This window comes from Rhinoraja longicauda, unplaced genomic scaffold (assembly GCF_053455715.1).
Source record: "Rhinoraja longicauda isolate Sanriku21f unplaced genomic scaffold, sRhiLon1.1 Scf000529, whole genome shotgun sequence".
Taxonomy (NCBI): Eukaryota; Metazoa; Chordata; class Chondrichthyes; order Rajiformes; family Arhynchobatidae; genus Rhinoraja; species Rhinoraja longicauda.
Genome location: NW_027601746.1, coordinates 31,863 through 59,072, shown reverse-complemented (window position 1 = coordinate 59,072; position 27,210 = coordinate 31,863). Strand labels below are relative to the sequence as shown.

At 47.4% G+C, this 27,210-nt stretch overlaps 1 protein-coding gene across 1 annotated transcript; it reads left to right on the top strand.

Annotated features, from left to right (window-relative positions):
* Positions 1–23,501, top strand: LOC144591054 (zinc-binding protein A33-like). The gene is made up of 7 exons (XM_078395388.1): positions 1–71; positions 4,743–5,269; positions 5,361–5,456; positions 6,753–6,986; positions 8,147–8,169; positions 8,267–8,385; positions 22,767–23,501. Exons 2-7 carry the CDS (start codon positions 4,859–4,861, stop codon positions 23,297–23,299), a joined length of 1,416 nt encoding a protein of 471 aa, XP_078251514.1. The 5' UTR covers positions 1–71; positions 4,743–4,858; the 3' UTR covers positions 23,300–23,501.
* Positions 23,502–27,210: the final 3,709 nt, after the last annotated feature.

The window sequence follows — 27,210 nt, the reverse complement described above, 5'->3', positions numbered from 1 at the left end:
GGGCGGAATAGCGGCGCCGGCTGGTGACGTGTGGTTGGGCGCGAAACCGGGCGGGCGCCGGAGCAGAGGGGGTGAGTAACAATGACGACCGGAGATGGGGGAGAGGGGGGCAACGGCGGGGCCCGTCTCCATGGAGACGCGGCCTGGTCCCAACCTGGACAGGGAAGAGGGAGGAAAAAGGGGAAGGGCGGGTTATGGGGGAGGGGGTGTTTGGGGAGGAGAAGTGACGGGGAAAATGAGGATGGGGGGTGAGGGGCGGGAAGGGAGGAGGGAGGAGGGGTGGGAAAGGATGGCAGGCAGAAGAGGAGAGGTTGAGGGGAGGGGGACAAGGTGGGATACATTGATAAATAGACAATAGGTGCAGGAGGAGGCCATTCGGCCCTTCGAGCCAGGACCGCCATTCAATGTGGTCATGGCTGATCATCCACAATCAGTGCCCTGTTCCTGCCTTCTCCCCATATCCCTTGGTTCCACGAGCCCCTAGAGCTCTATCTAACTCTCTCTTGGATATATCCGGTGAATCTACAGATTCACAACTCTCTGGGTGAAACGTTTTTCCTCATCTCAGTTCTAAATGGCCGACCCCTTATTCTTAAACTGTGTGTGACCCCTGGTTCTGGACTCCCCCAACACCGGGAACATGTTTCCTGCATCTAGCGTGTCCAATCCCTTCATCATTTTATGTGTTTCTATAAGATCCCCGCTCATCCTTCTAAATCCCAGTGAATACAAGCCCTGCAGCTCCATTCTTTCATCATATGACAGTCCCGCCATCCCGGGAATTAACCTTGTGAACCTGCGCTGCACTCCCTCAATAGGAAGACAGCTCGTTCAACGTACCTACCACCCTTTGTATTAAAAAAGTGACCCCTCAAGTTCCTGTGAAATCTTTCCCCCGTCTCACCTTAAACCTATGTCCTCTGGTTCTTGATTCCTCGACTCTGAGTAAAAGACTCTGTGCCTCTACCCTAGCTATTCCCCTCATGATCGTATACATCATCATAAGGTCACCCCTCAACCTCCTGCGCTCCAAGGAATAAAGTCCGAGCCTGTTCAACCTCAACCTATTGCTCAGGCCCTCAAGTCCTGGCAACATCTTTGTGAAACTTATCTGCAATCTTTCCGGTTTAACGACATGTATACATGAATGACACACAACATTCTACAAGAAGGACTGCTAAAAAGCGAGACTTTTATTCTGCAAATTCTGCAGGGGCATTGTAACTGTTCGTGCCAGCCCCAAACTGTGGTCCCAAATCGCCCCTTCCAGTTTTTAATCGTGTGATTTTTCTATTAACACAAGTTTGCTTGGAATGCAACTATTACATTACAGCAGGAATGTATATTTTAATTTAGTTTATTAATATAAACTGCAGATTCTGTTTCCAATATTGCAGCCATTTCAATGACAATTTTAATGTTCTTTGAAATATTTTTGTGGGTTTTGTTTGAATTATTCATTGGATGCAAATGACACAAAACAGACATCTAAAGAGGGGTATCGACCCAAAACATCACCCATTCCTTCCATCCGGAGATGCCGCCTGTCCCGCTGAGTTACTCCAGCAATTTGTGTCTTTGTTTGGTTTAAAGCAGCATTGTCAGTTCCTTCCTACACACAAACAGTCCATTTGACCCAATCAAGCATTTCTGGTCTTCATGCTCCAGGCAGGCTTCCTCCTCAGTTTAAAACTATCGGCATAACCGCCTATTTTGCTTTTTCCCTCGAGTCCTGCCCGCCCTCTCCCTCCCCCTCCCCCTCCCGAAACCTCACAAAATTCCCTCTCGATCCCGGATAAAAACTCCGGGAGACATGTTCTCCCCTGGTCCCGGGGCCGCGCTGCCCAAGTCTCCCCCTGACCCCCGGGGACTCTCCGATTCTCTGCTTCTCCCCCCAGTCTCCGTCACCCTGGATATGGAAACAGTGGGTCAGCGGCTCGAGGTATTTCAGGATCGGAAGAGGGTGAGATGGACCAGCACCCAGAGGAGTCTCCCTGACACCGGGAAGAGGTTTACAGTCAGTGCGTGTGTGCTGGGATCGGAGGGATTCACATCGGGGAGACATTACTGGGAGGTGGAGGTGGCGGGGAGTCGGGGCTGGAGTCTGGGAGTGGCCGTAGAGTCTGTGGAGAGGAAGAGACCGGTCACACTGACCCCGGAGACTGGAGTCTGGAGCATCAGGCGGGGGTGGGGTGACGAGTTTGATGCACTCACCTCCCCTCCATCCCGTCTCCCCGCCCGTCCCATCCCCGGGAGGGTGGGAGTTTATCTCAGTTACGAGTCCGGGACAGTTTCATTTTACGACGCGGACACCAAGTCCCATCTCCACACCTTCACTGGGAATAAATTCACGGAGAAACTTTATCCTTTCTTCGAGACTTATTGGGATGAAAACACCTGGCTGAGAATCTGCTCCGATTCAGCTCCGGGTGTGTAAAAGTGTCGGGTCCCGGGACCGGCGTCAGGAGCGGGGCTGTGGGGCAGAAACCCGGTGGACAACAGGTCGGCGCTGAACGGCTCCCATTTAATCCCCAAATTCCTCGTTGTAAAACCACAGTGAGCGCGGAAATAAAACCGGGGGAATGTAAATGTGGGAAGAGAGAAATAAACAGCAAGTGGAATCAGAGCTGTCGATTTGTTCATTTCAACGCGTTAACTGCGTCCGTTAACGGAACAGAAATACTTTTTTTGTAATTCTGTGTCTTGTTGCTTTTATTTTTGTATGGCTTTATGGTAATTCGCATATCACTGTACCTTAATTGGTACACGTGACAAAAAAATACATTTGAAACCTATAATCTCTAAAACTTACTGAAGCTTACTTGGAGAATTTAATGCTTTTAAACTAGCTCTTGTTCACACCTTATCTTTTTTTCTGATTATTGTGTAATCAGGATCTGTGATGCCATCTGCCAGCCTGATTCTCTCCTCACTTACACCTCAATCATCCCATCTAACATCTTCAGACTTTAAACTCAAAGCTTGTCACCGACTGATTGCTGAAGATAGACACAAAAGCTGGAGTAACTCAGCGGGACAGGCAGCATCTCTGGAGAGAAGGAATGGGTGACGTTTCGAGTCGAGACCCTTCTTCAGACTCAATCTTCGGTTTAAACCAGCATCTGCAGTTCCTTCCAACGCACGGGTCGATTCTGACCGTTTGAAGATGGGTCTTGACACGAAACGTCACCCATTCCTTCTCTCCAGAGATACTGTTTGTCCTGCTGAGTTACTCCAGCATTTTGTGTCTGTCTTCGGTTTAAACCAGCATCTGCAGTTCCTTCCTACACATACCGACTGATTACTGTTCACTTCAGCTTTATGGCAACCGGTATCATGGAAGCAAGACCCCATGGCGCTGATGGCGGCGGCAACCCGAGACCCGCTGTTGCCGCGGCTCCTCATCCCCCTCCTCCACCCTCTCCCTCTCATCCCCCTCCCTCTCCGCCGGGCCTGCAGCGGCGTACCCGACCCCGACCCCGACCGGCAGCGGCTCCACAAGGAGCGGCTGCGGAGAGAGGCGGCCTTGGAGGCCCGCAGTGGAGGAGGAGAGAGAAATGGAGGGGTGAGGGAGGAGAGAAAAATGGAGGGGTGAGGGAGAGGAGGAAAGGGAAATGGAGGGGTGAGGCGGAGAGGAAGAGGAGGAGGCGAGGGAGAGGAGGGGTGAGGTGAAGGAGAGGGATGAGGGAGAGGTGGAGAGGAAGAGGGGGAGGAGGAGGTGCAGGGAGAGGATGAGAGGGAGAGGAGGAGTGAGGGGGAGGTGGAGCAAGAGGAGGAGGGGTGATTCGGAGGAATCCTCTTTGTTCAGGAAACGGGGCTTCAACTCCACTCCACGTTGTTGTCCAGCCTCACTTACCCCCTCTGGCAGCTTGTTCCAGACACCCACGACCTTCTGTGTGAAAATGTTGTTCTTCAGTTTCTGATTGAATCTTGCACCTCTCCCACAAACCTGTGTCCTCTAGTTCTCGATTCCACTGCTCCGGGTAACAGACTGTGCATTCACCCTGTCTATTCACCACTTGATCTTATGCACTTCAACCTCCTGCGCTCCAATTAATAAATCCTTCCCTGCCCAACCTCTCCCTTTCGCTCTGACCCTCAAATCCTGGCACCATCTTCGTGAATCCACTCTGCAGTTGTTTCCAGCATTTTATCCTGCCTTATACTGTCCCAAGCGCTACTCTCCGCTTCCATCTATATTCAGGACAGTTTAATGTGTAACTGACCCCTCCCTGTGGTAGAGAGCGGGGGAACCCTCCATAGTTTCTGCGGGTGGATTTGTCTCCTTCCTTTAAAATGGTCGTAACGGTGGTGACCCTCGAGTGCTCTGGCCGGCGCTCCTCTTCCCAGAGGAAGGCAGACATTGATGGTGAAACTCACCAGCGTCTTCAGTGCACCTGCACAACCTTTGGCCGTCTGAGGAGAAGACTGTTTGAAGATCAGTACACAATTCGCAAGTCCTCAATCATTTTGTCACACACCTTCTGTCTTTTCATCTCTGGCCTTTGTCCAACCGTCTGACTATCAACTACCTCACCCCCCTCAACTGTGTCAACCTATTGCCAGCCAGGCTTTGTCCTGCCCCCTTCCTCCCATCATTATTCCATCTTCCACCCCCTACAATCAGTCTGAAGAAGGGACCCGACCCGAAACATCTGCTGTCCATGTTCTCCAGATGTGCTGCTTGACTCACTGACTTACTCCAGCACTTTGTACCTTTATTTGTAACCCTGCATCTGCAGTTCCTTGTTTCTGCATCTTCACGTTGAACACTTGCAGCGGAACTACATTAATTCCTCTAGACGGCAGCGTGCGCAGTGGACATGCGTTTTGAACCAGGAAGTGGCAGAGTAAAAAAATGGCTTCGAAAGACAGGTTCGAGAGTTTAACCGAGGAGGCAGTTTGTCCCATCTGTCTGGATTTCTTCACCGATCCGGTAATATTGGACTGTGGGCACAACTTCTGCACTTCCTGTATCACACAGAGTTGGGACAGGGAGGGGAGAAACTCCTGCCCGGAATGTAGAGAGGTGTTTACAGACCGCACCCTCAGGGTGAATCGGGCCTTGGCGAGACTGGCTGAGAAAGCTCGAACACTGAGCCTGAATCGGACGGAGAAGGAAAGTAAACTTCACTGCGAGGAACATCAGGAAGAACTGAAGCTGTTTTGTGAAACTGACAAGAAGCTGATCTGTGTGGTTTGTGCAGGTGGGCGGGAACACAGAGATCACCGCTTCATGCCGGTTAAAGAAGCTGTTGAAAACTACAAGGTAAAAGCAAACCGATTTTGATCGCATCATTGTTTAATTCCGTTTTTATTGTCTAACGCTTTTATTTTCCGATTTTCAAACAAAATCGCAGGGTCAGGTTAAAGCTTCCATCCAGTCTTTCACAAAAGATAAATCAGAGATGCAGCAAATGGAGCAGCAACAGAAAGAGAAGATTTCTGGAGTTCTGGTGAGGCTTTTAAGTTTCGATTTCCTGATCTTGTGCAGGTTTGATCCCTGTGACGCGTGTAATAACAGCGCAGCGCAGTGAACCAAGTAGTGCTGCTGTCTCCTAGCTCTGGTGAGCGGGTTCGATCCTGACCTCGGGTGCTGCATAGAAAATAGGTGCAGGAGTAGGCCGTTCGGCCCTTCGAGCCTGCACCGTCATTCAATATGATAATGGCCTACCCTTTATTCTTAAACTATAACCCCTGGTTCTGGACTCCCACAACATCGGGAACATTTTTCCTGCATGTAGCCTCTCCAATCCCTAAAGAATTTTACATGTTTCCATAAGATCCTATCTCATCTTTCTAAATTCCAGTGACCCTTTCAGAATCAGTCTGAACAGGGTCTCGACCAAAAACGTCACCCATTCCCTCTCTCCTAGATGCTGCCTGATCTGCTGAGTTACTCCAGCAGTTGTGATACATTCTTTCATCATATGTCAGTCCCGCCATCCCGGTAATTAACCTGATGAACCTACACTGCACTCCCACAATAGCAAGAATGTCTTTCCTTAAATTAGGAGATCAAAACAGCACACAATTTTCCAGGTGTGGTCTCAACAGGACCCTGCACAACTGCAGTCGGACCTCCTTGCTCCTAAACTCCAATCCTCTCACAATGAAGGCCAAGATGCCATTAGTTTTCTTCACTGCCTGCTGTACGTGCATGCTTACTTTCATTGACTGGTGTACAAGGACACCCATGTCTCATTGCACCTCCACTTTTCCTAATCTGACACCATTCAGATAATAATCTGCCTTCTTGTTCTTGCTACCAAAGTGGATAACGTCATATTTATTCACATTTTACTGCATCTGCCATGTATCCGCCCACTCACCCAACCTGTCCAACTCACCCTGCAGCCTCACAGCATCCTCCTCGCAGCTCACACTGCCGCCCAGCTTTGTGGCATCCGCAAACTTGGAGATGTTACATTTAATTCCCTCGTCTAAATCGTTAATATATATTGTAAATAAGTGCGGTCCCAGCAATGAGCCTTGCGGCACCCCACTAGGGAGTGGTGGACGGATAAATGGGAATTAACGGACACCTGAAAAGGAATAGGCAGCTGGGAATTGTATTAGGTGTAGAGGATTGAAGGTTATAAGATTACCCTCACAACATTTCAGAAGCATTTAGACAAACTATTGAATTGCCAAAGCAAGTAAAAAAATGCACAGGACAAATGTCACCGTCAACCTCTGAGGGAAACACAATCAGTGACATTACATATTGATCTTCACCTTTCATTTGACAGGAACAGTCACACAACCTTCAGTCCAAGATCGCATCCCAGTTTGCTGAACTGCACCAGATTCTCACTGAGAAAGAGCAGCGCGTACAGGCAGATATCCGGGAGGAAGAGAAGAGGATTCTGAATAGAATGAAGAAAAATCTTGGAGAGATCAAAGAGAATTTAAAATCTATTCAGGAGGAACTCTCTAAGTTGCAGCAGCAGATGGATCAAAAGGACAGTGTGGTGTTTCTGAAGGTGAGGGGTTACACCACAGTCTGGCGAAGTGAAAGTGCAGTCACAAAATGGAGGGGGATATTTCAGAACTACATGCTGCATTTTTTCATCTGTTCCAGCTGTTCTTCCCAAACTAATTGGCCTCCCGCATAATCTATGGGATCTCAGGGCTGCCTGGCCTGAATGTAGAGAGGTGTTTGTATTCTGTGGAGTTGAGAACTACGACGGGTGATCCTATATCTGATCCCAAGGGCCACGAATGAGCAGAGGACAGTAGATCTCTGGGATTCTCCAACCAAGAGACTCTGAGAGGTTTAACCTATTAGACGTATTTATACCAGAGGAAGATAAATTTTCGAAAATTCGGGGAACTGAAATCAAAGGGAATGGGACAAGGCGGAGGAGTTTGTTCCTGGGCTAGATCAGCCATGACCACATTGTGGGGATTAACATTGAAATCTAGAATGTGGCGCACACAGCAGATTGGACATCTATATCCGGTTCCCATCAGCAGTGGGCGGTCACCTTGGGGGAATTTGCTCTGTTTTACCCACCTTTGTTCACCATAGAATTACATCCCATTCTACATAATAGACCAGGCCATTCGGCCCATCCTATCCAGTCAGGATTTCTGCTCCACTCAACATCCCTCCCATCTACTCACCACACCCGGTAACAATACCCCAAATTCCAGGAGTGCTCACGTGTTTATCCCGCTTGCCCTTAAATGTATCTCTGCTGTTGTCTTCATTCCCTCCAATGCTAGCGAGGTCCATGTTCTCATGACTGCATTCCTTTCGGTATTTGTTGAAGACCAGGTTACATTTCAGATTTGATTTTTGCTCTCCCATCGATTAGAGATATTATTTCATCCTCACCCATTTAAATCCACCGATAAATTAAATCCTATCTCATCATTCCTGACATTTTTTCCGGATAAAATCCCACGACCTGCCCAGTCTTTGCATGGAGCTCCATCCTCTCAGTCATGGCATCATTCTCATGAACATTGCTTGTGCTTTTTCCCATCGTTCTATGTCTCGACGGTAATGTCCACTTTCTATCTGCATGGCAGCGGAGATAAGAGTTGGGAAATGGGAATTATCAGAGGGTTGTAGAAATGTGGAGAAATTCCCGCTGTCGGGATGAGTCAATTGAGATTTGTGTTTTATTTCTTTCAGGGGGAAGCTGGTCGCAAGCGAAGGTAGGACATGCTCTTGACGGAAACATTGTAAGTTTTCGTGGAACAGTTCATAACATTTCTAATGCTCAGTTGATAACCAGCTGTTAAATATTCGCAGGGTTCGTGATGAAGCCAAACCACTGTCGGTGGTAGAGGAGGCCTTGCCGATTGAAAAGTTTCATTGCCCTGTTTCATTCAACACAACATTTAAAGACACATCTGATGACTTCAAGCAAGGTAAAGCTTATACCTTTTCCATTGTTCTTGTTTCTGACATCTTGAAGTAAGATGTGTACGAAAGAACTGCAGTTGCAGGTTTAAATCAAAAGTAGACACAAAATGCTGGAGTGACTCAGCGGGACAGGCAGCATCTCAGTCGAGAAGGAATGGGTGACGTTTCAGGTCGAGACCCTTCTTCAGACTGAAGAAGGGTCCAGACCTGAAACATCACCCATTCCTTCTCTCCAGAGCTGCTCCTGTTGTAGTCCGTGGCCTATTAGAAAAAACAGGCAGACAACCGAATTCGTTTAACCTCTTTATTCTATTCACCCAGGTGGGAGAGAGTCTAGAAACCGAAGCGTTTAGAAACGCTTAGGAAGCCAGTGTAGTCTCTCTCCCCGAATGCTAACAATTACACACATTTTATACCCGTAATACATGCGCCAGTACATTTCCGTTGCTACCTTATATGGCAAGTTTTACAATGTCCTATAAATCTTTATGTGCCCTTTAGGACCCCCATGTCCTCCGTGTCCTGTGTGACCTACATGTCCTCGGTATTCCCAGGACCAAAGAGCAGGCTATATGGCCAAATGTTCCCCTTAACCATCAAAGGATGGTTAACCATCAAAGCCTTAAAGCCAGTTGCCCATATCAAAGGATACACTTAGCCATAAACCGCACTTCCATGCTGACAACAGGATGTCCTGGCAACATAATCGAGCTAGAGCTTTCACACCCCTTTTACACCCCTGCAATAAAACCCACATGGCTACATTCGTAATGTGAGCCCTTACATTCCCCTCTTTGATTATGCTATAATCACTATAATTATGCTATAATTATGCTATAGTCTTTTAAAGTGGCCGATTGACAATAGACAATAGGTGCAGGAGTAGGCCATTCAGCCCTTCGAGCCAGCACCGCCATTCAATGCGATCATGGCTGATCACTCTCAATCAGTACCCCATTCCTGCCTTCTCCCCATACCCCCTCACTCCGCTATCCTTAAGAGCTCTATCCAGCTCTCTCTTGAAAGCATCCAACGAACTGGCCTCCACTGCCTTCTGAGGTAGAGAATTCCACACCTTCACCACTCTCTGACTGAAAAAGTTCTTCCTCATCTCCGTTCTAAATGGCCTACCCCTTATTCTTAAACTGTGGCCCCTCGTTCTGGACTCCCCCAACATTGGGAACATGTTTCCTGCCTCTAATATGTCCAATCCCCTAATTATCTTATATGTTTCAATAAGATCCCCCCTCATCCTTCTAAATTCCAGTGTATACAAGCCTAATTGCTCCAGCCTTTCAACATACGACAGTCCCGCCATTCCGGGAATTAACCTAGTGAACCTACGCTGCACGCCCTCAATAGCAAGAATATCCTTCCTCAAATTTGGAGACCAAAACTGCACACAGTACTCCAGGTGTGGTCTCACCAGGGCCCGGTACAACTGTAGAAGGACCTCTTTGCTCCTATACTCAACTCCTCTTGTTATGAAGGCCAACATTCCATTGGCTTTCTTCACTGCCTGCTGTACCTGCATACTTCCTTTCATTGACTGATGCACGAGGACACCCAGATCTCGTTGAACTCCCCCTCCTCCTAACTTGACACCATTCAGATAATAATCTGCCTTTCTATTCTTACTTCCAAAGTGAATAACCTCACACTTATCTACATTAAACTGCATCTGCCATGTATCCGCCCACTCACTCAACCTGTCCAAGTCACCCTGCAGCCTTATTGCATCTTCCTCACAATTCACACTACCCCCCAGCTTAGTATCATCTGCAAATTTGCTAATGGTACTTTTAATCCCTTCATCTAAGGCATTAATGTATATCGTAAATAGCTGGGGTCCCAGCACCGAACCTTGCGGTACCCCACTGGTCACTGCCTGCCATTCCGAAAGGGACCCATTTATCCCCACTCTTTGCTTTCTGTCTGTCAACCAATTTTCTATCCATGTCAGTACCCTACCCCCAATACCATGTGCTCGAAGGCTTTCTGAAAGTCGAGGTACACCACATCCACTGACTCTCCCCTGTCAATTTTCCTAGTTACATCCTCAAAAAATTCCAGTAGATTTGTCAAGCATGATTTCCCCTTCGTAAATCCATGCTGACTCGGAATGATCCTGTTACTGCTATCCAAATGCTCAGCAATTTCGTCTTTTATAATTGACTCCAGCATCTTCCCCACCACTGATGTCAGACTAACTGGTCTATAATTACCCGTTTTCTCTCTCCCTCCTTTCTTAAAAAGTGGGATAACATTTGCTATCCTCCAATCCACAGGAAATGATCCTGAATCTATAGAACATTGAAAAATGATCTCCAATGCTTCCACTATTTCTAGAGCCACCTCCTTAAGTACCCTGGGATGCAGACCATCAGGCCCTGGGGATTTATCAGCCTTCAGTCCCATCAGTCTACCCAAAACCATTTCCTGCCTAATGTGGATTTCCTTCAGTTCCTCCATCACCCTAGGTTCTCCGGCCCCTAGAACATTTGGGAGATTGTGTGTATCTTCCTCAGTGAAGACAGATCCAAAGTAACGGTTTAACTCGTCTGCCATTTCTTTGTTCCCCATAATAAATTCCCCTGCTTCTGTCTTCATGGGACCCACATTTGCCTTGACTATTTTTTTCCTCTTCACGTACCTAAAATTTTTTTTGCTATCCTCCTTTATATTATTGGCTAGTTTACCCTCGTACCTCATCTTTTCTCCCCGTATTGCCTTTTTAGTTAACTTTTGTTCCTCTTTAAAAGAGTCCCAATCCTCTGTCTTCCCACTCTAATGGGAGTTATCTATAGGCCCCCAAACAGTAGCCTCGACTTAGGGTGCAAGTTAAATCAGGAGATAAAATTGGCGTGTCAAAAATGTAATGCTACGGTGGTTATGGGAGATTTCAACATGCAGGTAGACTGGGAAAATCAGGTTGGAAATGGACCCCAGGAAAGAGAGTTTGTAGAGTGCCTTCGAGATGGATTCTTAGAACAGCTTGTACTGGAGCCTACCAGGGAGAAGGCAATTCTGGATTTAGTGTTGTGTAATGATCCTGATCTGATAAGGGGACTAGAGGTAAAAGAGCCATTAGGAGGCAGTGATCACAACATGATAAGTTTTACTCTGCAAATGGAAAGGCAGAAGGGAAAATCGGAAGTGTCGGTATTACAGTATAGCAAAGGGGATTACAGAGGCATGAGGCGGGAGCTGGCCAAAATTGATTGGAAGGAGGCCCTAGCAGGGAAGATGGTAGAACAGCAATGGCAGGTATTCCTGGGAATAATGCAGAGGTTGCAGGATCAATTTATTCCAAAGAGGTGGAAAGACTCTAAGGGGAGTAAGAGACACCTGTGGCTGACAAGGGAAGTCAAGGACAGCATAAAAATTAAGGAGAGGAAGTATAACATAGCAAAGAAGAGTGGGAAGACAGAGGATTGGGACTCTTTTAAAGAGCAACAAAAGTTAACTAAAAAGGCAATACGAGGAGAAAAGATGAGGTACGAGGGTAAACTAGCCAATAATATAAAGGAGGATAGCAAAAGTTTTTTTAGGTACGTGAAGAGGAAAAAAATAGTCAAGGCAAATGTGGGTCCCTTGAAGACAGAAGCAGGGGAATTTATTATGGGGAACAAAGAAATGGCAGACGAGTTAAACCGTTACTTTGGATCTGTCTTCACTGAGGAAGATACACACAATCTCCCAAATGTTCTAGGGGCTGGAGAACCTAGGGTGATGGAGGAACTGAAGGAAATCCACATTAGGCAGGAAATGGTTTTGGGTAGACTGATGGGACTGAAGGCTGATAAATCCCCAGGGCCTGATGGTCTGCATCCCAGAGTACTTAAGGAGGTGGCTCTAGAAATAGTGGAAGCATTGGAGATCATTTTTCAATGTTCTATAGATTCAGGATCAGTTCCTGTGGATTGGAGAATAGCAAATGTTATCCCACTTTTTAAGAAAGGAGGGAGAGAGAAAACGGGTAATTATAGACCAGTTAGTCTGACATCAGTAGTGGGGAAAATGCTGGAGTCAATTATAAAAGACGAAATTGCTGAGCATTTGGATAGCAGTAACGGGATCATTCCGAGTCAGCATGGATTTACGAAGGGGAAATCATGCTTGACAAATCTACTGGAATTTTTTGAGGATGTAACTAGGAAAATTGACAAGGGAGAGTCAGTGGATGTGGTGTACCTCGACTTTCAGAAAGCCTTCGACAAGGTCCCACATAGGAGACTAGTGGGCAAAATTAGGGCACATGGTATTGGGGGTAGGGTACTGACATGGATAGAAAATTGGTTAACAGACAGAAAGCAAAGAGTGGGGATAAATGGGTCCCTTTCGGAATGGCAGGCAGTGACCAGTGGGGTACCGCAAGGTTCGGTGCTGGGACCCCAGCTATTTACGATATACATTAATGACTTAGACGAAGGGATTAAAAGTACCATTAGCAAATTTGCAGATGATACTAAGTTGGGGGGTAGTGTGAATTGTGAGGAAGATGCAATAAGGCTGCAGGGTGACTTGGACAGGTTGTGTGAGTGGGCGGATACATGGCAGATGCAGTTTAATGTAGATAAGTGTGAGGTTATTCACTTTGGAAGTAAGAATAGAAAGGCAGATTATTATCTGAATGGTGTCAAGTTAGGAGGAGGGGGAGTTCAACGAGATCTGGGTGTCCTAGTGCATCAGTCAATGAAAGGAAGCATGCAGGTTCAGCAGGCAGTGAAGAAAGCCAATGGAATGTTGGCCTTCGTAACAAGAGGAGTTGAGTATAGGAGCAAAGAGGTCCTTCTACTGTTGTACCGGGCCCTGGTGAGACCGCACCTGGAGTACTGTGTGCAGTTTTGGTCTCCAAATTTGAGGAAGGATATTCTTGCTATGGAGGGCGTGCAGCGTAGGTTCACTAGATTAATTCCCGGAATGGCGGGACTGTCGTATGTTGAAAGGCTGGAGCGATTGGGCTTGTATACACTGGAATTTAGAAGGATGAGGGGGGATCTTATTGAAACATATAAGATAATTAGGGGATTGGACACATTAGAGGCAGATAACATGTTCCCAATGTTGGGGGAGTCCAGAACAAGGGGCCACAGTTTGAGAATAAGGGGTAGGCCATTTAGAACGGAGATGAGGAAGAACTTTTTCAGTCAGAGGGTGGTGAAGGTGTGGAATTCTCTGCCTCAGAAGGCAGTGGAGGCCAGTTCGTTGGATGCTTTCAAGAGAGAGCTGGATAGAGCTCTTAAGGATAGCGGAGTGAGGGGGTATGGGGAGAAGGCAGGAACGGGGTACTGATTGATAGTGATCAGCCATGATCGCATTGAATGGCGGTGCTGGCTCGAAGGGCTGAATGGCCTACTCCTGCACCTATTGTCTATTGTCTATTGTCTTCTTTGCTATGTTATACTTCCTCTCCTTAATTTTTATGCTGTCCTTGACTTCCCTTGTCAGCCGCAGGTGTCTCTTACTCCCCTTAGAGTCTTTCCGCCTCTTTGGGATAAATTGATCTTGCAACCTCTGCATTATTCCCAGGAATACCTGCCATTGCTGTTCTACCGTCTTCCCTGCTAGGGCCTCCTTCCAGTCAATTTTGGCCAGCTCCTGCCTCATGCCTCTGTAATCCCCTTTGCTATACTGTAATACTGACACTTCCGATTTTCCCTTCTGCCTTTCCATTTGCAGAGTAAAACTTATCATGTTGTGATCACTGCCTCCTAATGGCTCTTTTACCTCTAGTCCCCTTATCAGATCAGGATCATTACACAACACTAAATCCAGAATTGCCTTCTCCCTGGTAGGCTCCAGTACAAGCTGTTCTAAGAATCCATCTCGAAGGCACTCTACAAACTCTCTGTTCTGATTCAATAAAATCAATTTGTAAACCCCAATGTATTTTGGGGTGATACCATTTAGCATTTATTACATCCAACATTCCCCTCTTACCAGCATAGGTAAGAGAGTGCACATAATGCAACAAAACAGGTAAAAGCACGTTAGGGACACAAACTTTGCCAGAGGCAGTAACCCAAAGCGAGTCAGATTCGCGAGGGGAACACCCATCCTGGCTCCACTGGTGTCTCTCAGCCTCGGGGGCGTCCCCCTGAAGCTGGCAGAGGTCCGAAACACTGGGCATAGCGGTAGTTGCAGAAAACTGTTGTTGTTCACCTGAAGAAACTAAAATGGTAGGGGTCAGGGCCTCTGTGCGTGCCAATGTGTCAGCCAATGCATTCCCGAAAGAAATGGGATCCTTGACAGATGTATGCGAATTTCATTTAATGACAGCCAAGGTTTCCGGGAGTGTTAAACCCGCTAGTAGATTTCGGACAAACAGGGCATTTTTAATAGGAGTGCCTGCTGCAGTCAAAAAGCCCTTGTGCTGCCACAGGGTACCAAAATCATGTGCAAACCCAAAAGCATATTGTGAGTCGGTGTAAATATTAGCACATTGGTCAACGCAAAGGTGGCAGGCCCGTATGAGGGCAAATAATTCAGCCTGCTGGGCAGCATGAGGTGTACTGAAAAAGGCGAGGGTAGGCAGTATCCTCAATCTCTAGCGCCGATTGTGCGGATTCTTGTTCATGGCGCAACTTAACCCTTTCACCAACGGTTGTCTGGGACCTATCCATATTCCCTGATGCTGCCTCATAATTGGGGGGGTAGTCCCGAATATCCTGGCGGGAGGGTAGAACCGGGACTGGCACCACCGCAGCCGGTGGCTCTGCCTGTGGGGCTGTGGGGACCGGACACATCCAGGGTTCTTCGTCACTCTCGGATTCCTGATTACCTAATAAAGCCGCTATAGACTCCAGTGGTTCGGATTCTGACTTTTGTTGTTGTTGGGCGGGATATATCCCTTTGGTACCGGTTTTAAATTCATCTCGAGCTCGGGTAGCACAGTCAAGTCTTAGATCAGCGGAGTGAGGGGGTATGGGGAGAAGGCAGGAACGGGGTACTGATTGAGAGTGATCAGCCATGATCGCATTGAATGGCGGTGCTGGCTCGAAGGGCTGAATGGCCTACTCCTGCACCTATCGTCTATTGTTTATTGTCTGTCATACACCTTACATTCCGCTTGCAAAATATCGCATGTTTTCGGTATTCCCAACCTATCACACACTGATATCCCTCTACTACTTGCATTTTCCCTCCAAATTCGCTCCCTCGACTCCTGATGGCGCTTCTGCACCCCCTCTCTCCATTCTTTAATCCTCTTTGAGAGTCTCTACATTCCATTTACCTCCCACTGGCCAGGCCTCGTTTCCCAATCTTTTCATTAACGAAGCAAATAAATAAATAACACACGTGTTGCACCGGGGCACCGCCATCACTCTTATCCAAAGACTGTCCCATATGTCTGATTGCCAATTATCCGAAATTATGCTACCAATAAATACTACCAATAAATATTACCAAACGATCAATTTCATCCAGACCAAGACAATGACAACAAGAGTGACCGCCCCTTACCTTCCAAATCCGGAACCTTATCCTTGTCCTTATCCTTGTCCTTTTCCTTATCGGTTCGTCTGTGAATCTCAGTTGCACACGAGATCAACCCCAAACGAGGGACTTCAGTGTCTGAAAGACGTCAACGTCCGGGGTCTCGAACAACGGTCGAGAAGTGCACTCTGTCCCCTTCGGACGTGTTTCAGTCACCGCTGCCTCTTAGTCGTTCGTGGTTGACGATGCCAAAGAGATCCTGCCGACTACGCCAAATGTTGTAGTCCGTGGCCTATTAGAAAAAACAGGCAGACAACCGAATTCGTTTAACCTCTTTATTCTACTCACCCAGGTGGGAGAGAGTCTAGAAACCGAAGCGTTTAGAAACGCTTAGGAAGCCAGTGTAGTTTCTCTCTCCGAATGCTAACAATTACACACATTTTATACCCGTAATACATGTGCCAGTACATTTCCGTTGCTACATTATATGGCAAGTTTTAAAATGTCCTATAAATCTTTATGTGCCCTTTAGGACCCCCATGTCCTCCGTGTCCTGTGTGACCTACATGTCCTCGGTATTCCCAGGACCAAAGAGCAGTCTATATGGCCAAATGTTCCCCTTAACCATCAAAGGGTGGTTAACCATCAAAGCCTTAAAGCCAGTTGCCCATATCAAAGGATACACTTAGCCATAAACCGCACTTCCATGCTGACAACAGGATGTCCTGGCAACATAATCAAGCTGGAGCTTTCACACCCCTTTTACACCCCTGCAATAAAACCCACATGGCTACATTCGTAATGTGAGCCCTGACACTCCCTGTCCCGCTGAGTTACTCTAGCATTTTGTGTCTACCATTGATTGGTCTATCTTTAAGTAATGCTAAGATGCAAAGATTAATGTTATTTTGAACTGAAGGGAAACTGAAGATTTGATCTCCCACCTGCTCATCTGCTGGGAAGCATCACTGAGTCAGAGAGGTTTGTAGCACAGCAACAGGCCCTTTGACTCGACTCGACCATGCCAACCACGTTGCCCAACCAACTTGCCTGAGTCTGGCTCATATCCTTCCAAGTCTTTCTTATCCACGTATCTACCCAATTCTCTGTGAACTGTTGTAATTGTACCTGCCTCGCCCACTTCCTCTGTCAGATCGTTCCACATCTACACTACCCACTGACTGAAAAACCTGCTCCTCGGGTCCTTTTTATTGTTTCCACTCTCACCTTAAACTGATGTGCTCGAGGTTTAGACACTCCGACCTTGGGTAAAGTATTGCGGCTAATCACCTTGTCTGTGCATCTTATACACATCTATAATGTCACTCTGACAGGCCCCCAAGAAAAAATGTCCCAGTCTGAATAGGCTCTTTCAGGAGTGAGTGGATGAATCTATGATGAGCGTTTGTCGGCATTGGGCCTGTACTCGCTGTTGCTTAGAGGAATGAGGGGGGATCTCATTGAAAAATACAGAATAGTGAAAGGTTTGGATAGAATGGACGTGGAGAGGATGTTTCCATTAGTGAGCGAGTCTAGGACTAGATATTTATTTACAAAAATGCTGGAGTAACTCAGCAGGTCAGGCAGCATCTCAGGAGAGAATGAAAGGGTGACGTTTCGGGTGGGACAAAGGAAGGATGTAGGTGGAGACAGGAAGACAGAGGGAGAACTGGGAATGGGAGGGGAAGAGAGGGACAGAGGAACTATCTAAAGACAATAGACAATAGGTGCAGGAGGAGGCCATTCAGCCCTTCGAGCCAGCACCGCCATTCAATGTGATCATGGCTGATCATTCTCAATCAGTATCCCGTTCCTGCCTTCTCCCCATACTCCCTGACTCCGCTATCCTTAAGAGCTCTATCCAGCTCTCTCTTTAATGCATTCAGAGAATTGGCCTCCACTGCCTTCTGAGGCAGAGAATTCCACAGATTCACAACTCTCTGACTGAAAAAGTTTTTCCCCATCTCAGTTCTAAATGGCTTATTCTTAAACTCTGTTCTGGACTCCCCCAACATTGGGAACATGTTTCCTGCCTCTAACGTGCCCAACCCCTTAATAATCTTATACGTTTCGATAAGATCTCCTCTCATCCTTCTAAATTCCAGTGTATACAAGCCTAGTCGCTCCAGTCTTTCAACATATGAAAGTCCCGCCATTCCGGGAATTAACCTAGTAAACCTACGCTGCACGCCCTCAATAGCAAGAATATCCTTCCTCAAATTTGGAGACCAAAGCTGCACACAGTATTCCAGGTGCGGTCTCACTAGGGCCCTGTACAACTGTAGAAGGACCTCTTTGCTCCTATACTCAACTCCTCTTGTTATGAAGGCCAACATTCCATTGGCTTTCTTCACTGCCTGCTGCACCTGCATGCTTCCTTTCAGTGACTGATGCACTAGGACACCCAGATCTCGTTGTACGTCCAATGTTCCTAACTTGACACCATTCAGATAATACTCTGCCTTCCTATTCTTACAACCAAAGTGGATAACCTCACACTTATCCTCATTAAACTGCATCTGCCATGCATCCGCCCACTCACACAACCTGTCCAAGTCACCCTGCAAACTCATAGCATCTTTCTCACAGTTCACACTACCACCCAGCTTTGTATCATCTGCAAATTTGCTAATGGTACTTTTAATCCCTTCATCCAAGTCATTAATATACATTGTAAATAGCTGTGGTCAATAGACAATAGGTGCAGGAGTAGGCCATTCAGCCCTTCGAGCCAGCACCGCCATTCAATGTGATCATGGCTGATCACTCTCAATCAGTACCCCGTTCCTGCCTTCTCCCCATACCCCCTCACTCCGCTATCCTTAAGAGCTCTATCCAGCTCTCTCTTGAAAGCATCCAACGAACTTGCCTCCACTGCCTTCTGAGGCAGAGAATTCCACACCTTCACCACTCTCTGACTGAAAAAGTTCTTCCTCATCTCCGTTCTAAATGGCCTACCCCTTATTCTTAAACTGCGGCCCCTTGTTCTGGACTCCCCCAACATTGGGAACATGTTTCCTGCCTCTAATGTGTCCAATCCCCTAATTATCTTATATGTTTCAATAAGATCCCCCCTCATCCTTCTAAATTCCAGTGTATACAAGCCTAATTGCTCCAGCCTTTCAACATATGACAGCCCCGCCATTCCGGGAATTAACCTAGTGAACCTACGCTGCATGCCCTCAATAGCAAGAATATCCTTCCTCAAATTTGGAGACCAAAATTGCACACAGTACTCCAGGTGCGGTCTCACCAGGGCCCGGTACAACTGTAGAAGGACCTCTTTGCTCCTATACTCAACTCCTCTTGTTATGAAGGCCAACATTCCATTGGCTTTCTTCACTGCCTGCTGTACCTGCATGCTTCCTTTCAGTGACTGATGCACTAGGACACCCAGATCTCGTTGAACATCCCCTCTTCCTAACTTGACACCATTCAGATAATAATCTGCCTTTCTATTCTTACTTCCAAAGTGAATAACCTCACACTTATCTACATTAAACTGCATCTGCCATGTATCCGCCCACTCACACAACCTGTCCAAGTCACCCTGCAGCCTTATTGCATCTTCCTCACAATTCACACTACCCCCCAGCTTAGTATCATCTGCAAATTTGCTAATGGTACTTTTAATCCCTTCACCTAAGTCATTAATGTATATCGTAAATAGCTGGGGTCCCAGCATCGAACCTTGCGGTACCCCACTGGTCACTGCCTGCCATTCCGAAAGGGACCCATTTATCCCCACTCTTTGCTTTCTGTCTGTCAACCAATTTTCTATCCATGTCAGTACCCTACCCCCAATACCATGTGCTCTAATTTTGCCCACTAATCTCCTATGTGGGACCTTGTCGAAGGCTTTCTGAAAGTCGAGGTACACCACATCCACTGACTCTCCCCTGTCAATTTTCCTAGTTACATCCTCAAAAAATTCCAGTAGATTTGTCAAGCATGATTTCCCCTTCGTAAATCCATGCTGACTCGGAATGATCCTGTTACTGCTATCCAAATGCTCAGCAATTTCGTCTTTTATAATTGACTCCAGCATCTTCCCCACCACTGATGTCAGACTAACTGGTCTATAATTACCCGTTTTCTCTCTCCCTCCTTTCATAAAAAGTGGGATAACATTTGCTATCCTCCAATCCACAGGAACTGATCCTGAATCTATAGAACATTGAAAAATGATCTCCAATGCTTCCACTATTTCTAGAGCCACCTCCTTAAGTACCCTGGGATGCAGACCATCAGGCCCTGGGGATTTATCAGCCTTCAGTCCCATCAGTCTACCCAAAACCATTTCCTGCCTAATGTGGATTTCCTTCAGTTCCTCCATCACCCTAGGTTCTCCGGCCCCTAGAACATTTGGGAGATTGTGTGTATCTTCCTCAGTGAAGACAGATCGAAAGTAACGGTTTAACTCGTCTGCCATTTCTTTGTTCCCCATAATAAATTCCCCTGCTTCTGTCTTCAAGGGACCCACATTTGCCTTGACTCTTTTTTTCCTCTTCACGTACCTAAAAAAACTTTTGCTATCCTCCTTTATATTATTGGCTAGTTTACCCTCGTACCTCATCTTTTCTCCCCGTATTGCCTTTTTAGTTAACTTTTGTTCCTCTTTAAAAGAGTCCCAATCCTCTGTCTTCCCACTCTTCTTTGCTATGTTATACTTCCTCTCCTTAATTTTTATGCTGTCCTTGACTTCCCTTGTCAGCCACAGGTGTCTCTTACTCCCCTTAGAGTCTTTCCGCCTCTTTGGGATAAATTGATCCTGCAACCTCTGCATTATTCCCAGGAATACCTGCCATTGCTGTTCTACCGTCTTCCCTGCTAGGGCCTCCTTCCAGTCAATTTTGGCCAGCTCCTGCCTCATGCCTCTGTAATCCCCTTTGCTATACTGTAATACTGACAAGGTCCCAGCACCGAGCCTTGCGGTACTTCACTAGTTACCTCCTGCCATTCTGAAAGGGACGCATTTATCCCCACTCTTTCTGTCTGTCAACCAATTTTCTATCCATGTCGGTACCCTACCTCCAATACCATGTGCTTTAATTTTGCCCACTAATCTCCTATGTGGAACCTTGTCAAAGGCTTTCTGAAAGTCAAGGTGCACCACATCCACCGGCTCTCCCCTGTCAATTTTCCTGGTTACATCCTCAAAGAATCCCAGAAGATTAGTCAAGCATGATTTCCCCCTCGTAAATCCATGCTGACTCGGAACAATCCTGTTACTACTATCCAAATGCTCCGCAATTTTGTCTTTTATAATTGACTCCAGCATCTTCCCCACCACTGATGTCATACTAACTGGTCTATAATTTCCCGTTTTCTCTCTCCCTCCTTTCTTACATAGTGGGACAACATTAGCTAACCTCCAATCCACAGGAACTGATCCTGAATCTATAGATCATTGGAAAAAGATCACCAATGCGTCCACAATTTCTAGCGCCACCTCCTTAAATACTCTGGGATGCAGACCATCAGGCTACCCAACACCATTCCTGCCGAATGTGGATTTACTTCAGTTCCTCCGTCACCCTAGGATCTCTGCCCACTAGAACATCTGGGAGATTGCTTGTACCTTCCTTAGTGAAGACAGATCCAAAGTACCGGTTCAACTCGTCTGCCATTTCCTTGTTTCCCATAATAAATTCTCCCTCTTCTGTCTTCAAGGGACCCACATTTGCCTTGACTATTTTTTTCCTCTTTACATACCTAAAAAGGCTTTTACTATGCTCCTTTATATTATTGGCTAGTTTACCCTCGTACCTCATCTTTTCTCCACGTATTGCCTTCTTAGTCATCTTCTGTTGCTCTTTAAAAGAGTCCCAATCCTCTGGCTTCCCACTCTTCTTTGCTTTGTTGTACTTCTGCTCTTTTATTTTTATGCTGTCCTTGACTTCCCTTGTCAGCCACGGGTGTCTCTTACTCCCCTTGGAATCTTTCCTCCTCTTTGGGATAAATTGGATGGAGTTGAGGGGGGAGGTAAAGGGACAGGTGTTGCATCTCCTGCGGTTGCAGGGGAATGTGCCCGGGGATGGGGTGGTTTGGGCAGGAAGGGACGAAAGGTCAGAGCCTCAGAATTAAAGGATGTTCCGTTGGGAAGGAGATGAGGGGAAATGCTTTTAATCAGAGGGTGTTGAATTTGTGGAATTCATTGCCACAAAAGGCTGTGGAGGCCAAGTCGGTGGATATTTTTAAGGCAGAGATAGCTGGATTCTTGATTAGTATGGATGTCAGAGGTTATGGGGAGAAGACAGGAGAATGGGGTTAGGAGGGAGAGATAGATCAGCCATGATTGAACGGTGGAGTAGAATTGAAGGGCCGAATGGCCTAATTCTAATACTTTCATTGATGACATTATGACCTGATGACTGTCCAACTTCACCTGATAACCCAGCCCTTCAGACCTGATGAAGTTGTTGTAAACCCTTTTGCACCCACTCCAATTGACTAACAAACCCACCCTTCCCTTTGTCTCACCCTCCACTCAAAAAACACAGGAGCAGGTCATCTGGCCCCTCGTGTCTGCCCCCTTTCACTGTGATCATGACGACCCCACCACACACCTCTACCTCCTCTTTAACATCCTCAAATTACCGCTAACCTCAATATCCACCTGCTCCAATCTGCCTCCATATCTGAATAACCCGCTTCATTCCTCCATCCCCACCGCAATCTCGCAATCCTCCTCACTCTCCGCACTCGTCCTCCCCGTCCACCCTCCCCCACCTCACGAAATTCCCCTCTCCATCCCTGGATAAAAACTCCGGGAGAGATGTCTGTTGTCCACCCGCTGTTGTCGGGGTGAATCCCCGGGCAAGGTTTCAGTTGTCCGCCCGCCTGTGCCTGAGGCCGAGCGGCCTCTCCCCCGGTCCCGGGGCCGCGCTGCCCGAGTCTCCCCCCGACCCCCGGGGACTCTCTGATTCTCTGCTTCTCCCCCCAGTCTCCGTCACCCTGGATGTGGAAACAGCGGCTCCGCGGCTCGAGGTGTCTGAGGATCGGAAGAGGGTGAGATGGACCCGGACCTGGAGGAGACTCCCTGACACCGGGAAGAGGTTTACAGGCAGCGAGTGTGTGCTGGGATCGGAGGGATTCACATCGGGGAGACATTACTGGGAGGTGGAGGTGGCGGGGAGTCGGCACTGGAGTCTGGGAGTCGCCGCAGAGTCTGTGGAGAGAAAGAGAGAGGTCACACTGACCCCGGAGACTGGAGTCTGGAGCATCAGGCGGGGGGGTGACGGGTTTGATGCACTCACCTCCCCTCCATCCCGTCTCCCCGCCCGTCCCATCCCCGGGAGGGTGGGAGTTTATCTCAGTTACGAGTCCGGGACAGTTTCATTTTACGACGCGGACACCAAGTCCCATCTCCACACCTTCACTGGGAATAAATTCACGGAGAAACTTTATCCTTTCTTCGGGCCTTATTGGGGTGGAAACTGGCTGAGGATCTGCTCCGGTTCCGCTCCGGGTGTGTAAAAGGGTCGGGTCCCGGGACCGGCGTCAGGAGCGGGGCTCAGGGGCTGTGGGGCAGAAACCCGGTGGACAACAGGTCGGCGCTGAACGGCTCCCATTTAATCCCCAAACTCCGCATCGTAAAACTCCAGTGAGCGCGGAAATAAAACCAGGGGGAATGTAAATGTGGGAAGAGAGAAATAAACAGCAAGTGGAATCAGAGCTGTCGATCCGTTCATTTCAACGCGTTAACCGCGTCACTTCTTGGTCCCGCCACTAGATGGCAGCAACGCCACGCGGTGCGACCACAGACCAGCTGTAACTTTGAGAATTAACTTTGACAATTGCAGAAACAGCGGGAATCTGATTTAATAAGTGACTTTTGTCACCTGTTACCATACCTGCGGCCCAAACAACGTGCATGGCTTAAAATGTGGAAGAATGCGGGGGGACCTCATCAAAACATACTAAATAATGAAAGGCTTGGATAGAGTGGAGATGATGTTTCCACCAGTGGGAGAGTCTAGGTCTAGAGGTCAGATAGAAAAAGTTTTTTTAGGCAGACGATACAAGGCCTTCTATGCCCGCACCTCCAGACTCAGGAACAGCTTCATCCCCAGGGCCATAGCTGCTATGAACCGGTCCTGCTGAGCCGGATGGCCACAACGCATAGATCAACTTGCACTTTACCCTGTCCAAAACTGTTACAACTGTTCGTTTCGTTGGGTTGCTGCTGTCTAAATTACCTAAATTATTGCATCGTATGGGAGGCGCATTCCCAATCTCGTTGTACCCCTGGGTACAATGACAATAAAGATATATTGTATTGTATTGTATTGTATTGTGAAGAGGAAAAAAATAGTCAAGGCAAATGTGGGTCCCTTGAAGACAGAAGCAGGGGAATTTATTATGGGGAACAAAGAAATGGCAGATGAGTTAAACCGTTACTTTGGATCTGTCTTCACTGAGGAAGATACACACAATCTCCCAAATGTTCTAGGGGCCGGAGAACCTAGGGTGATTTAGGAACTGAAGGAAATCCACATTAGGCAGGAAATGGTTTTGGGTAGACTGATGTAACTAGGAAAATTGACAGGGGAGTGTCAGTGGATGTGGTGTACCTCGACTTTCAGAAAGCCTTCGACAAGGTCCCACATAGGAGATTAGTGGGCAAAATTAGAGCACATGGTATTGGGGGTAGGGTACTGACATGGATAGAAAATTGGTTGACAGACAGAAAGCAAAGAGTGGGGATAAATGGGTCCCTTTCCGAAAGGCAGGCAGTGACCAGTGGGGTACCGTAAGGTTCGGTGCTGGGACCCCAGCTATTTACGATATACATTAACGACTTAGATGAAGGGATTAAAAGTACCATTAGCAAATTTGAAGATGATACTAAGGTGGGGGGTAGTGTGAATTGTGAGGAAGATGCAATAAGGCCGCAGGGTGACTTGGACAGGTTGTGTGAGTGGGTGGATACATGGCAGATGCAGTTTAATGTAGATAAGTGTGAGGTTATTCACTTTGGAAGTAAGAATAGAAAGGCAGATTATTATCTGAATGGTGTTAAGTTAGGAAGAGGGGATGTTCAACGAGATCTGGGTGTCCTAGTGCATCAGTCACTGAAAGGAAGCATGCAGGTACAGCAGGCAGTGAAGAAAGCCAATGGAATGTTGGCCTTCATAACAAGAGGAGTTGAGTATAGGAGCAAAGAGGTCCTTCTACAGTTGTACCGGGCCCTGGTGAGACCGCACCTGGAGTACTGTGTGCAGTTTTGGTCTCCAAATTTGAGGAAGGATATTGTTGCTATTGAGGGCGTGCAGCGTAGGTTCACTAGGTTAATTCCCGGAATGGCGGGACTGTCCTATGTTGAAAGGCTGGAGCAATTAGGCTTGTATACACTGGAATTTAGAAGGATGAGGGGGGATCTTATTGAAACATATAAGATAATTAGGGGATTGGACACATTAGAGGCAGGAAACATGTTCCCAATGTTGGGGGAGTCCAGAACAAGGGGCCACAGTTTAAAAATAAGGGGTAGGCCATTTAGAACGGAGATGAGGAAGAACTTTTTCAGTCAGAGAGTGGTGAAGGTGTGGAATTCTCTGCCTCAGAAGGCTGTGGAGGCCAGTTCGTTGGATGCTTTCAAGAGAGAGCTGGATAGAGCTCTTAAGGATAGCGGAGTGAGGGGGTATGGGGAGAAGGCAGGAACGGGGTACTGATTGAGAGTGATCAGCCATGATCGCATTGAATGGCGGTGCTGGCTCGAAGGGCTGAATGGCCTACTCCTGCACCTATTGTCTATTGTCACAGCCTCAGAATTAAAGACTGTTTTTTTGGGAAGGAGATGAGGAGGATTTCCATTTTGCCAGAGGGTCGTGAGTCTGTGGAATTCTTTGCCACACATGGCTGTGGAGGCCATCAGTGGATGTTTTTACGGCAGAAATAGATAGATTCTTGATTATTTTGGATATCAGAGGTTATGGGGAGAAGGCAGGAGAATGGGGTTAGGAGGGAGAGAGAGATCAGCCGTGATTGAATGGCGGAGTAGACAATGGGCCGAATGGTGGCGCAGCGGTAGAGTTGCTGCCTTACAGCGAATGCAGCGCCGGAGACTCAGGTTTGATCCTGACTATGGGTACTCTACTAGAAACATAGAAAATAGGTGCAGGTGTAGGCCATTCGGCCCTTCGAGCCTGCACTGCCATTCAATATGATCATGGCTGATCATCCAGCTCAGTAGCCTGTACCTGCCTTCTCTCCATACCCCCTGATCCCTTTAGCAAAAAGGGCTACATCTAACTCCCTCTTAAATATAGCCAATGAACTGGCCTCAACTACCTTCTGTGGCAGAGAATTCCACAGACTCACCACTCTCTGTGTGAAGAAATGTTTTCTCATCTCGGTCCTAAAAGACTTCCCCCTTATCCTTAAGCTGTGACCCCTGGTTCTGGACTCCCCCAACATCGGGAACAATCTTCCCGCATCTAGCCTCTCCAACCCCTTAAGAATTTTATATGTTTCTATAAGATCCCCCCTCAGTCTTCTAAATTCCAGCGAGTACAAGCCTAGTCTATCCAGTCTTTCTTCATAAGAAAGTCTCGCCATCCCAGGGATCAATCTAGTGAACCTTCTCTGTACTCCCTCTAAGGCAAGAACGTCTTTCCTCAGGTTAGGAGACCAAAACTGCACACAATACTCCAGGTGCGGTCTCACCAAGGCCCTGTACAACTGCAGCAGAACCTCCCTGCTCCTAAACTCAAATCCTCTTGCTATGAATGCCAACATACCATTCGCTTTCTTCACTGCCTGCTGCACCTGCATACTTGCTTTCAATGACTGGTGCACCATGACACCCAGGTCACGTTGCATCTCCCCTTCTCCCAATCGGTCACCATTCAGGTAATACTCTGCTTTCCTGTTCTTGCCGCCAAAGTGGATAACCTCACATTTATCCACATTATATTGCATCTGCCATGCATTTGCCCACTCGCCTAATCTATCTGTACGGAGTTTGTACGTTCTCCCAGTGCCCTGCGTGGGGTTTCTCCGAGATCTTCGGTTTCCTCCCACACTCCAAAGACGTACGGGTTTGTAGGTTAATTGGCTGGGCGAATGTAAAAGTTGTCCCTAGTGGATCACTGGGCGGCGCGGAGCCGGTGGGCCGAAGGGCCTGTTTCTGCGCTGTATCTCTAAATCTAAATGTCCCAATTCTGCTCCTATCACTTGTGACGACCCGTTGAGTTACTCCAGCACTTTGTGTCCTTTTGAACATAATATTCTCCAGTGCAGCCTCACCAATGAGTTGGACAAAGTGAGTGCTGTGGTCTTTGCAGATGGGACACTGAAACATGTGAAGCTCCGACTGTCAGTCCATGCGTAGGTTGGGTGACCAAGTCAAGGGCTCCCAGGAGAATTTTTAATGAATGAACACG

Coding starts and splice junctions, on each gene's coding strand:
- LOC144591054 (XM_078395388.1), top strand. CDS start 4,859: ATGGCTTCGAAAGACAGGTTCGAGAGTTTAACCGAGGAGGCAGTTTGT. Junction 5,270..5,360: donor AAGCTGTTGAAAACTACAAG/GTAAAAGCAAAC, acceptor ACAAAATCGCAG/GGTCAGGTTAAAGCTTCCAT. Junction 8,170..8,266: donor GAAGCTGGTCGCAAGCGAAG/GTAGGACATGCT, acceptor AAATATTCGCAG/GGTTCGTGATGAAGCCAAAC.